This window comes from Pempheris klunzingeri, chromosome 2 (assembly GCF_042242105.1).
Source record: "Pempheris klunzingeri isolate RE-2024b chromosome 2, fPemKlu1.hap1, whole genome shotgun sequence".
Classification (NCBI taxonomy): Eukaryota; Metazoa; Chordata; class Actinopteri; order Acropomatiformes; family Pempheridae; genus Pempheris; species Pempheris klunzingeri.
This window is the reverse complement of record NC_092013.1, coordinates 17,231,290-17,245,011: the sequence shown is the minus strand read 5'-3', so window position 1 is coordinate 17,245,011 and position 13,722 is coordinate 17,231,290. Positions and strand designations below refer to the sequence as shown.

Here is a 13,722-nt window from a genome sequence, read left to right as displayed (position 1 = left end):
GTTTTCCAAGATCTTCCTTTACCACCATCCACATAGTGGCATCAACAGCACCTTCAAGAATTAAGCATTTTTAGTATGCATGCTGACCTGTTTTGTGACTTTTGACTTTTCCAATGTGAACACACAACATACTGAAGATCTGCTTAGAATTGTATCAAATGTATTAGCTAAGGAGGTGAAGATGAGTGATTTTTCTATTTCTTCCATCTCTGTGTTTTGTTGTCGGAGTGTGTGTCCAGCCCTACGGCCCTCCCTCATACTAGCTGTCAGAGGGAAGGAGAGGCTAAACTTGGTGAAGCGGAGAATAGAGCAAGGCACATGTCAAATATGAGAAGATCTTGAGTAAACAAAGTATAACACAGAGCAAAGCAAAATCGTCTCTCATCCCGTCACCATCTTTCACGCTATTTCCCTCTGCCTCTTTCTCTCTTGCTTCCTTGATCCCCACCTTTCTCTCCCTCTGTCTATCCTCTTTGCCACATTTGCGATGTTTTATCTGCCCCTCAGTAATTTAGCAAAAAACATTGTGCACATCAGCGCGACTTGTAATCAGTCAATCAGCACAGCAGTAAAACTACATGTGCTGAATCGAAATGGGCGATAAAAGCGGTGGTTCTTAAGATTCTTCAGACAGCCGAGTACCAGCATGAGAAACTTGTCAGATAACGGCCCTATCCTACTGAAAATCGCTTTGTGACAGACATATTTGTTGTCAGTTATCTAAATAAATGTAAGGAATCATGCGCAAGAGGCAGCACAAGCAGCTCTGTGCCTTGTTCTGGGCCTTGAGCCATACTTTAACAAACAAGAGCATTAAGAAATTAAGCAAAACAGCAAATGCAACAGAAACATAGAACAACTGTAGCCTTTGGGTCAGTTCTAATAATTGCAATTGACAGGGACAAATTCCCTGCTCCCCTGTGTATGTCAGATGGGCTTATTCCCAAACTCCACAAATCCCCCTGTCCAAACACAACCATATGGTCTCCCAGTTGTTCGTGACCAGCTGTGCTACAGTGTATCTGGCATGGTTGTCATGGACTGTAGAAGAAGACTGACTCCCTCTCCATTCTAACTTAATAAATCCTTTGCAATGAGGCCAAAACTCACTCAGAGTGAAGCAGCGCTTTCTGCTTGGCTTTTACCAAAGTGAAAATTGGGTGCTCAGACGATAATTGCATAATTGGAATATAGAAAATTTGAAATTTATGATGGCAGAGTTAGCTTAATGGTTGACAGTGTTGCCTCACAGAAAGAAGGTCCCAGAACTTTCAGTTTGGATTTTAGATATTTTTTGCTGGGTTGGGTTCTCTGGTTTCTTAGCAGAAATGTAATTATGACTGTCTGACGTAGACTGTGGCGGACTACTAACCTGTCCAGGGTGTTTCAGTGCCATCTACCCAATGAATGCTGGGATAGACTCCAGCTCCAGTGTTTTAAAGACAGCAAATATATATTTTCACTGAAGACCCATAATCCAAAAGTCTTATAACCAAAGTGGTTATTTCTGAAGAAGGCTGTTCACCAAATTTGCAAAATAAATAGTGTCTAACATTCTTTGCAAATTGAGATTTATCATTATTTCATTGTTTCACTATTAAGTGTGTGTTTATATGTCACGTATTTGGCTTAAATGTTATTGTATTGGTTTGGCTGTAGTGGTGATTAAGTATCTGAAGTGTAAGTGAAAAAATGTGGTCATCATACTGAATGTAAGGGATAATGTACAGCGAGCCGGTCATTATTGCAAAACCCTGTCAGGGTACATTACCCCACTTATTATGCAGCTTTGTGCTGAAGAAAGTTTGAGACAAAACTGACTTAAAAACTCGTTTTTATTTATTGATTTAAAAATGATCTTCTCCCATCTACTGTGGTCTCAAGTGTGTCTCAAATAACCGGCAGAATGTCGTGATTGACCAATCAGAAAGGAGTATTCAACAACGCCATGCAATACATTTTAATAAGGACCCGAGGAAGAGTCATTGTTGCAAAGGCAATAAGTAATGGGAATCAGAATTAACAGTTTAAAACATTGGTTTGTCTGACTTTACTGTAGTTAGACTCCAGGTTTTAGATGTGTTTTTGTTTTTTTTCCACCCTGTGACCACTTACACTCATATCATATATAACAATCCTGAAGGAAATAATTCACCCAGAGAGTGCAGAATGTTTTATTTTGTATCTGCGAGTGTAAAACATGGGCGAACTAATTGGAGTATTTTTTTTGAAGGATTTCAGTCCCTTTGCTTTCAGCTGATGTCATATAACTCTGCGGTTGTTTCAGTAACAACAATTTGTCGTCCATCCTAACAAGCCTGAATGATGGTGAAAGGAAAATGGCTCTGCAACAACTCGGGCAACAATCACTGGGAACAGATGAAATAAGACAAAAAGAGCTGGTATTCCATTAGCGGCAATTTGAACTCACCTGGTTTGGCGGGAGGAACTCATGGTTGTTTTCATTCATGTACATGTTGTCACCATCAAACTGTAGAGAGAGAGAGAGAGAGAGAGAGAGAAATAAGGAAACAGTTAGGTAGCGACGACACATCACAACAGGGACAGAAAACAGAGATTTTCAGTCAGTCAATGGAGATGCAGAAACAGTGTAACACAGCACCCTAAGGACTGCGAGTCCTCGGCTTATAGACCTCGATGCTCTGGTGGATGTCAGTAATTACAGTTCATTAGAGACATGTATAATTAGGCCCTGTCAAAGCTTGTGTAACTCGCACTCATCGTCTCAGCTCGCCTAGAGCCTGAGACTCACTTACTGTGTGTAAGTGTGCGCACACCTTACTGCTGCGATCCCACGGGTGTCACACGGCGACAAAGGGACAACGGAGTGATAATCACAACACTGAGAGCACAACACTTGCACCAACGGCCATCTAGTTAGTCAGCCAGCACGTTGTTCAGTCAGATCAAATCAAAGGCAGCACTTACAATATCAAACAACATATGACAGGTAAGCGTGGGTGTGGGTTTTCCACAGCTCTAGCATGGAGGTGGTGATTAAAGATGCTGTTTCCCGCCAAGCCAATGACATTTACCGATCAGTAACATGGACAACCAATCACAAATCAATAGTTTAAGCAACCCAGCTAGTGATCAAGACCACACAAACTACAAGAGGTGAGAACAGCCCTTTGTGCTTTTGCACTTTGCCAGAGAAACAAAGACAGGGCAACCCCTGTAATTCAGAACTCAGAAACACTGAGCTCAAGAAGCCCAAAGGGTTGGCTTCGACAAGAGGAAAGGTGACGGTTTGAGGTTATGGGCTTGAGAAAGATGAGGGTGTACCCCTGAGCTAATGGCAAAGGAGTGGGTTGAGATCATGTGTAAGTGGAGGAAAGATAGTTGAAAAGAGAGCGTATGTATGGAGGGATAGAGAGAGAGAAATAAATACAGAGAGCAAGGACGGAGAGCATGAATGAAAGAGGAAAAGAGTCAGAGAGTCGGAGGGTTGTAGCAGCAGTAGTGGCAATAGAGCTTGTGGTTGTTCTGGCTGTGGTGTGATTAACACTGGGGTCACAGCCAGAGGCCGCAGTTTGAAACACATAGGCATAAAAACATGCACACACACACACACACACACACACACTCCCAGAGGCCTTCCCTGCTTCTCTGTCTGACACTATTTGGCACCAGCCATTTATGAGGAAACAAAACACACCTCAAGACAGCTAGCAGTGGCTGAGATGAATTACTGCTGCTACTGTAAGGTCAAGTAACGGGATGGATATGCGCCTACAGTAACTTACTACGGGTGTTTCTCAAGCTGTGAGCAGGGACCAAAAATGGGCCACAATCTTTTTTTATGGCCATATTTCACCACATGTAATAAGCCATAAATTCCGGGGACTAAATTTACGGTGCTGCAGTTGTTTAGTAGTTCAATATGAACCATCTTGAAGATTTTTTCTAAAATTTTTATATTTTACCATCTAAATTATAGTCAGATTCCTCTCCAGTAGAGTTTTCTTGCATTTTTATTTCACGGCACAGTCAGAGCACCAAACAAAACACAGCACAAAGGCAGTTCCTTGCAACATTATTGAATTTGAAGCCCCAATTCCATTTCCACATTATCATTCAGCCTCTGATGGAGCTGTTACTACTAGTGCAATGATTTCTGTCTGATAGCACTATTAGTTTGCTGGAGGAACAATCGTTGTATTCTGCAATGAAAATTAAATCATTTTCTTTATTGCTCCTGGCAAATGATTTTACATGCTGTCCTAATCACATCATGTTAGATGGCGATGGTGTCCTGGAATGGGTTACTTTCACACCTGCAAACTAGATCTCAATGAGCAAAATAAGGTAAGTTGAAAACAATTATACAGAATGTCAAAGAGCAAAAGTCTGCAGCACAACGTGAAGGAGGCACTGAGGGCAGAGTTGTTAGAATTACAAACAATATCTAAATCGAGAGGAAAGAAGCAGTGGCTAATAAATCTCAGCATGACCCTGTGTTTGCACTTACCCATTGCCATTTTGAGTTTAATAGTCTGACTCCTTCTTGAAGGAACAGGACGATATTTTGGGAATCACACTTATTCACTTTCTTGCTGAGAGTTAGATGAGAAGAATTATACCTCCCGATCTTAGCTTAGCTTAGCTTAGCTGGAAAGAGGGGGAGTCAGCTAGCCTAGTGCTGTCCAAAGGTTAAACAAAAATGCCTGCCTACCTTTAAAGCTTGAAACTTGTGTTATATCTCATTCGTTCGATCCACACACAACAAAAATTGCAGTTTTATAGGGATGTTATGTGTTTTATATGTATGTATATGTATATGTTTTTTGGCCAGGTGCAGTGACTTCCTGGCTTCCAAGCCATTGCATTATACACTGTCACCATTGGTACCTATAAGTATAAAGTATAAAGTACCATATTCAAGCACCCACTGAGGTGAAATGCCCTTGAGTTTGACCCTGAACGCCTACCTCTATGCGTGACTAGTTTGAACTTGACCTCTGACCTCTGAGCATGAGGTTAATTTCGTCTGTGGTCCCTGCTCTGGTGTTCATTCAACATTTTGAACACATGGAAAATGACAAAAGCACTGAAATGTTGGGAAATAATGTCAACAATTGAACACCCAGTGCACTGTACATGTTAATGATAACAAAATGTACACAATTATTTAACAAGTCAATGAATTGCTGACAAAATGCACTAAGAATTAATAATGCATGTAGCTTTACAGCAATGGTCTGGGAAAGCAGTTCCGTCTGCCAGGTGGTGGTTGTTGTCTGCAGAAATGTAGTGCATATAAAACCTCTCTCTCATGTTGTCTGACTCGTATCATGTATATCTTTTTCCAAGAAGCCATAACGTGCTCAGTGTGAACATACAGGCAGTTGAGGAAAAAGGAGGTTTGTAAGGTAAGGGCGAGCTTGTCGTGTCTCTCTGTGTTTGCTTTTCTGAGGCTTTGAGGTCATTAATCATAGCGGTCAAATCTACAGCAAAACAATTGAGCAAAGGAAAACACAGACAGAGAGAGAGGGATGGGGTGGGTGAAGGTGAGAGAGAGGTGGAAAGCTACAGTGAGATAGAGGAGAGGGGTGTTATGTGGAGCGAGGGGACGAAGGAGAGAAATTTGGAGATAGATTGAGGCTTGAGAAAGAGAGGGGACAAGTAAGGCCTGTGCAACTGACGCACTTGAGACCACACTCCTGTTTGCATAGCAGAAATGCAAATACATGAGAGGGAGATAGAGAGGGAGAGAATGGGAGGGAGAAAATGAAGTGGGAGAGACGCTATAAATAGCTTTGTGTTTGCGTAAAGCCAAACCAATGTCAGTTTGATACAGGAAGTGCACCACAGTCATAGAGGTTACAGAACAACTGTTGACTCAAACACAGCACAACAGAAATGCAGCACTCTGAAGTCTTCAGACGACGACTCACACCTATAGAAGCAGCTTTCTGATTCAAAATTATATAGATTCAAACAATTTAATTATATAATCATAGAACTTTTTAAGAAGTGGGGAAAATATGACTCAGGATCTTTTATTTTTAATTTTTACTGAGTGAAAATAATTGGTTTAGTTTGTGCTATATTCTAAATGCACTGTTGATCTACTGCCAACTGTACCAGTCTGTCGTGCTCAGTGCCACAATGGAATAAAGTTAACTTTTGGTTAACAAGTTAGTTTAAATCCTGTGACTTAAATTCAAAGCGTAACATCCAGTTTGTCTTTGTTGCAGCATATGGATATGTGTTTTGGATATCTGTGTTTTTGGTTTTGTGCCAGGTTATTTGTGTAATTTTATCTTAATGTGTATGTGTAGGTTGCATATTGAATTGAGAGGATGAAGTCGTGAACCGCCTTTACTGTATTCATGTAGCACCGCCATGCAGAATGGATGCCAGTGTCGGTAAAACTGTGTTTTGTATGTTGTAGGTTACTGAACTAACTGTATATTGTTTTGTGATAAGATAAAACCATATCAAACCAATAACCAGACTTTACCGATATTTCTCTCCTGAAATCGATTCTCTAAACTCTAGATATTTGCAAATACTGACTTCGGATCAGCTGTCATTGCTCTGCTTTCCAACTTTACAATCTGGATTTAATCAGTTAAGTCTTGTCAATACACCACTCACCTCCTAGTGTCAATAATGTGGCATCCCTACATGTGAAAAAAGCTATTTAGATCAGTTTTGCACCACATCTATATTCCTACTACGACGGTTACTTTGCATTCTGTGCTACAGCGCTGCTAACCTGCATTGATCTACACGAGAGGCTTTTCTCGTAAGGTCGCTGTGAGCCCAGCTGTGCTTTACTGTACCAACTGAATACCAAATCACACCGGTAACTGCAGCGAGGGATGTTTTAGATTTAAAGAAAGATGAGGTAGGAGAGACGTACAGAAAAGGACTCAACCCTCCTCCTAGTCTCTTTTCATGGTTACAGTGTGCGCCTCCCTACTTTTTCACCCCAGCGTAACTAATCGCATGTCAGTCAATGTGCCGATGGAAAGAGGCAGCAGTCAAAATACCTGTGTCAGGACTGTGTTCATTAGAGCATTCAGTGACTCGCTGGCAGGCACACACACACACACACACACACATGTGAATGCACACACACATACATAGGCATAACCATAGCACAGAGAACATGGGGGATGGTGCTCTAAAGCAGATATAGATTGGCTGTGTATAAGTGTGGATATCTCTGCTGCTGCATGTGTATTTCACCTTTCCTTACGTGTGTGCATGTTTGCATACTCTATATACAACTTGGCTCTGAATGTGTGCACATTGCATGCATGCCTACGTGTTTGTGTAATGTATCCTATCCAATAATACACACATTGATCCCAGTGAGATAAAGATAACAAAGTTAGACCTTCCATAATATTTATTTTCCCATAACAGACCTGCTCAGCCACGCCCAGTCATATAACTCCATGCAGATGAAATATGGTCTTCATTACCTTTAAACCACAACACACAGAAAGTAGTGAGGAAAAACAGAATTGCCCTTCTTTCTCGACTGAAAGAGCACAAAATGAATCGGAGCAGCTGAGATTTTTTACATTACCATGACAAATACGGCGAAATAGGGAGGTGAGAGAGAGAGAGAGAGAGAGAGAGAGAGAGAGGGGGAGAGAGAGAGAGAGAGGGAGGCACATGACGACAGACAGAAAAGGGCAGATCAGACAGAGAGACCAAATTGTGTGAAAAAAAAAAAATCTGCTCAATTTGTGCTCCACTGTAAGCTGTGAGCTGAGAAGAGAAATAAAATAAGGCATTTAGCTGGGGATCATGTTAAACCATGCAAGTGAATGGATCCCCAGAGAAGCGTGTTCCCTCTCTCGCTTATGATGGACTTAATTGCCTCTATCAGTGTTAAGATATAACATTCATCTCAGGTTTATTGCTTGGCTTTATGGTCTTGTCCATCATACTGAGGGGTTTCAAGAGGCAGGCCACTCCTCAAATGGCACCTTAAAATAATGAGACAGATTACAAAGCAACATGGGTAAAAAGAGAGGGGAAAAAAAGGGCATCATTTATATTTGGAAAATGAGAGCATTTTAAAAGAACTCTGAATGAGCATATCTGGTATGCAAGCAGGCTGGCAAAGCAGAATGGTTTTGATAGTATGCTGGATGGATTACTCTTTGGTTTCCGGGTCTTTCAGAAAGCATGGTTCGTCAGGCTAAAGGCACACACATCTCCCCCACCTCTGACCCCCGAAAGCTCTGGGTAGGTGTAGGGTTTCAGATGGCCACACAATCGTACCATTGTGCTCCTGTTAACACAATGAAAACAAAGCTAACACATCGCTGACATTCAACTCCCCCCACTCTACCTAACCTTGACTTCCAACACACTCAGGTGGAACACAGAAACGGACCATCAAGTGATACAGGAATTTATAAAGAACTCAAAGCTGCATATGCAAGCATACATGATCGTGGTAATGTGAAAATTGTCTCCACGTGAACCAAACAATCAAGAATATTTGACATACGATCAGAGCCTGACATGCTTCTGGAGCGATGCGACATGGACACATCATTTCATTTCTTTAAGATGTTGTTCTGATCTACTGAAAACAGGCTGCTTCTCATCACACGAGGGCATCAGAACCATGTCTGCATGTTCCATTAAATCTATTAAATCCACTTGCATTATATCATAGTGCTTACCACACAATAGGAGCCTTTCAAGGGCAGTCCCAGAGGAAGGCAACAAAGGGCCCTCTCTTTCAGGGACTAGTCAAGTAATTCAGAAAGAGCCAAACACGATTTTTGTGTATGTGGATCCTCTCCACCAGACCCACAAGCGGCAAGTTCATTGGAATAGAGCGGAAAAAAGAGCAGCGAGATACCTTTTTTGCCTTCACAAGTGCCTTATTTAAAAAGACATTGGGTCCAGTGGGGAAGTGTCCTTCCCTAAAATAGTGGGTCTCTGGGACAGATACAGCAGAGACCCAGAGAGAAATGCCAGGCGGCAATTTGAGAGCAAATGAGGGCTGATTATATTCAATAAACACTCGTATTTGCTAATTCTATTGTTACCTTCGCCACAGAGGTAACGTCTGTCTGTCTGAATGACCTGATCGCCACATAAAGTCGATACTGGATGTTTCTGCAAAACTCCTGATCAGGTTCAATGTTTTGTTTACATCCAGTGCCAATGTTTTTAAAATCCTGGCTTTCTACAATATCTGCACATTGGTTATGTTTGAGAAAATATATGTTAAATGCAGATCTTTGATGGGACACAAACTCCAGTCTCTTGCACAAAAGTCAGACATGTTAGACCCTGGACTCCCCGCATTGCTGTATTAACTGTACTCTATTTCTAGCACTGGCACTGAACATTGGCACTGGATGTAATAATGAAGTGCAGAACTGTCTGGTATGGACATTATTCCTATGGATACCAGGCTACCCAGATATCTTAATTAAATTTGGTCAAAAGGTCAGAGATGCATATCATCTGCAAACTTGCAAATGTTCATGCCATTGGAGAGCTTAAACAATTACCTATTAATAGATTATTCTGTAACTGTTTTAATAAGTTCATTGTTTCAGTAAAGATTCACTGATTCTAGCTTATTAAAAGTCAAGATTTCCAGCTTTTTTTTGGCATATAGATATGATGAATGAGTAAACATAAACAATCTTGGACTGTTAGTCAGACAAAACCAGATTTTGAAGACACTGTCGTGGATTTTGGCAAAATACACAGGTAATTCTTCACTATTATCTAATAATTGATGAAAATAATCAACGAAATGGTTTATTATGAAATAATATTACGATTATGTAAACAAGACTTAGTTGCAGCCCTACTTTCCCTTGCCGATGGTTCTCCAGGAACACTCTCATCTTAAGTGGCCATAATTAGCCTCCTTAGAAATTAAAATTTTGAACAAACTAACCAGGACAGAATTTAGGTATTCTCCAAAAACCAAAATTGTTTATCAATGTGACACTTGATGCAGATTCAGATCTAAGGTAAAAGTCTAAACATTTTATTTAACAAACTAATTAAGATGATTGTGCGTTCTTGGAGGTATCTGCTATCTGAATGCTCTGAGTGGCTTTTGGAGATTTTTTTTTTCTTATAAAAACTGCTCACTGTGAGAAATGACATTTATGACTTTGCCCACTCAAATCACAATTATCATCTCTTGCTTCATTCTGCAGCAATAAAACATAACTTCAGCTGCTTAAGAACTGTTTTCTCATGAAACCAAGCTGGTCTGCACAAGTACAGTAATTTAAAAACAGACAATATAGCACCAGCAGGGAAAAAAACCTTTCTGTATTTGGGACCTCACCATGTATTTAAATCTAAATGCAGCATCCAGCAACGTCTACTTTTGTCAATAGGGCTTAAAATAATTCACTGTTCTTTCATTCGCTGCCATGCTGACTCCACATCCAGCCTCTGCCACTAGCATTCAGGCAGAATTTTTTATTACCAATCTAATTGCACATTCCACCCTGACAAGAGCTCATTAAACCTTAATTATACACATGTTGTTTTCTACAAACATCTCCATTTGGGTCTCTCTGCCTTGTAATTGTTCAGCAGGGACAACCAGTTGAGATTTTGCAGATTGAGAGTGAATGAGAGAGAGTGAGAAAGAGGGAGGGAGAGAAAGAGAGGGAAGGGAAAGAGAGTGAGAGGGGGGTGGGGGGGGGGCAGAGTGAAAAAATACCAGAGAAAGAGAAAGAAAGAGAGAGGAGTGTCTGGAAGTAGGTCATGCCTCTCCATAAACAAGGCATGGTTTCTAAAATAATATACCCATCCAGTGGAAGTAATGCCAAACAACTAAGCGAATGTGGAGCTCATGTAATATTTACAGAGCACTAATACATAGATGGCAGGTCTTTTTCTCAGCAACCACCATCACCCCCCCACCCACCCCCTTCCAAAGCCAGAGGTTTCTTTTTTTCATCTGTTTTTTTTTCTCTTGCCATTTGAATTTCAGAGAAAGCCATCTACATTGATATATCAGGGAGGGGGAGAGAGGGGTGTTAGGATGTTGAGTTTCCCACTCCTTCTTCCTCCCTCTTTTTTGCCTATCTGTTCCTTGTCTCTCTCTCTCTCTCTCTCTCTCTCCTCTTCCTCTCCTCCATTGTTCTCTCCGTATTGGCTTTGGCTGTGATGTTTTTTCACACATTTGTTACATTTTAGCGGGGGAAAGTGGGCCTTAATCCGGACTCTTTGAGGCATGGGCGATGATATTACTGTGGAGAATCGGCCTTTTAAAGACTTCTTTAAACTCCAGCTGGTGCTGTAAGGTCACCAAGCACTTGTTCAACGGCGGGCCCAGCGTGATGCTTCTGGGCTCAGGACTAACTGGCTGTGTCGACTCCAGGCCGGGCTTTCTGGGATTTTGACAGCATCTGGCAATGCTGCTTGCAAAAGGGAAAAGACTGTAAAGGAAAACCTCTTCAGCATGTTTGCGAGTCCAAGACCTGTGAGAAAAATAATATCTACTGATACACAGGGCATTTGCAGTAGCCTACCTGATTTGACGACTAAAGGGGAATGACTGTATAGCTGACTTACTTAGAAATTAATAGTATGCTCGGCAAGTGTATTTAGGCCAGGTTCAGCTCCTCCAGAGCAAAGCTGAGAGTATTGGTGACTCGAGTCACTCGTCCCATCTTCTGAAAATTTTAGGATTTGCTGCTTTTCTCTTTTTGAATCATAGTTAACTGAATATCTTTTCGTTTTGGTCGTATGAAACAAGGTATTTGAATACATTAGCCTTAAATCTAAAATGAGGGCATGTCACTTTTTTTTCTGACATTGTGCAAAAAAGAAATGCCATAAACTGATGAATCAAAAAAGGAAATAACCTTTTGTTGCAGCCCTAGATAGAAGATAGAAGAAATGTGTCTGATGTAATGCATAAATGTTGAACAGTTCAATGTATGTACAAATGTACATTTTCCAAATTGTGATATTATAAAATACCCTTTAATATTCTGACATTAATTTCAGCCATGTCACTTAACACTACATTGATTATTTGAGGTTTCGAAAAAAACTGCCACTTTAAGTGTTATTGTGGTTTCCAACTGTATTAATGTGGGTTATGTTTATGACATCTTAAAATCAGATGCTTTTGCCAATTTGTAGTGGCGTAAAATGAGACGTCTATCACAGACCGTCCTGTGTCACCACCACTTAGCACCCAAAAAGCATCTAGCGTCCACACTGAGCCTCTCAGTCATCACTGGGGACCTTCTCAGCCTGTCACTGTTGACACTTACTGTATGTATCACTGATACTCACCCGGCAGCAGAAAATAAATAGCCTGCCATCAGATTACTCCTGCTTTGCAACATTACAATTATCTTGGCAAGGTTTTTTTTTTTTTTTTTTGCAGCAGCAGACATTTGTTTTGTGTCTCTGTTTTATTTGTTTATTCAGTTGGTTAGTTAAAATATTCCATTCTTAGCACAATTACAGAGGAACATCACTCCATTCTCACCAACATCAAACACGCTCACTGTACGGTGTGATGTGAGCCATGTCAAGATAAACAAACATGACATATTAAACAGGAAAATGAGTCTCTCTGAGTCACTCTTATTATCCAACCAAAATAAATCTGGAAAACACTAATTATAACAACCTGTGCCTGATCCTGACTGATTCACCCCTGTTCTCTGGCTGCTTGTGTATATATACTGTATATGTACAGTGTGTGTGTGTGTGTGTGTGTGTGTTTGAGACTGTCACATTCTTCTCCTGCTGCTGCCTTAATAGGCAGTCTCTTAGATATTCGCTACAGAATTGCACTCATGCAATATTAATATCACACCAAAATATGGAAGCCGGAGCCCCCACTCCATCTCTCACTCCCTACATAATTGACTATGCAAGGCTCCAAATCAGCTTGGAAAAAGAGAGAAAGACACAGAGAGACAAAGGGAGAGTGAGAGAGAGAGAGCGAGAGAGAGAGAGAGAAACCAAGGGAAAAAGAGAGAGAGAAAGAGAAGGAGTTCTGAAACAATCCTGTCATCTCTGCGTTATAGCAGATTCTGAACCTTCACCCTTTGTATCACTGTCAAGGCAGTGGAGCTAAAGCAGCAGCAACAATAACAACAACTACAATGGTAGCTCAAACAGTTTGATTCCCTGCAAAGTGTGTGCTGGTGGTTAGCCAACCAGAGCTAAAACAAACCTCCACTCCAGCAGCTTTGAGAGTCACTCTGCATCACCTTACACACTCATTGTATTTCATTATTTAGCTTCATTGTTTAGATTCCTGTAGTTCCATTAAAGAAATATGTATAGATGAAAATAAAACTTATCTTGAACACATTACACCATGTATTCAGTAGGTAGGTGGGTAGTGGGTCAGACACTGCAAACTCATGTTTGCCCCAAGAATGCTGTAATAAACTCCCAAAAGTCCCAAAGTTTCCAAAGATACCAAACTGCCAGAGAAATACTAGAGGAAATGTGTATAAAGTGATATATTTCCATTTGATGAAATGACTAAACATAGAGTCTTAGCATGTGGGTGATGTGCAACACATACCTGCTGATGGTTTGATACAAAAACCACTGATCTATATGTGGCTGTTATGTGTAGTTGGCCAGCAAAAGGCAAGAACGAGCATTGCTAGCAAGTAAACACTTATGTATGCAATGCAATGTAAACAAGGTATAAAGATGAAAAAGATGAGCAAATATTTTATATGATGAAGT

General features: G+C 40.8%; 1 protein-coding gene across 4 annotated transcripts in view; it reads right to left on the bottom strand.

Annotated features, from left to right (window-relative positions):
• The window catches only part of tox2 (TOX high mobility group box family member 2), an 89,659-nt gene that overhangs the window by 40,750 nt on the left and 35,187 nt on the right, over window positions 1-13,722 (bottom strand). For all 4 annotated transcript variants that reach the window (XM_070842545.1, XM_070842561.1, XM_070842552.1 and 1 more), the window contains one exon: window positions 2,432-2,491. In XM_070842545.1, the coding sequence (XP_070698646.1) occupies window positions 2,432-2,491 (60 nt within the window). The remainder of the gene's footprint in view (window positions 1-2,431; window positions 2,492-13,722) is intronic.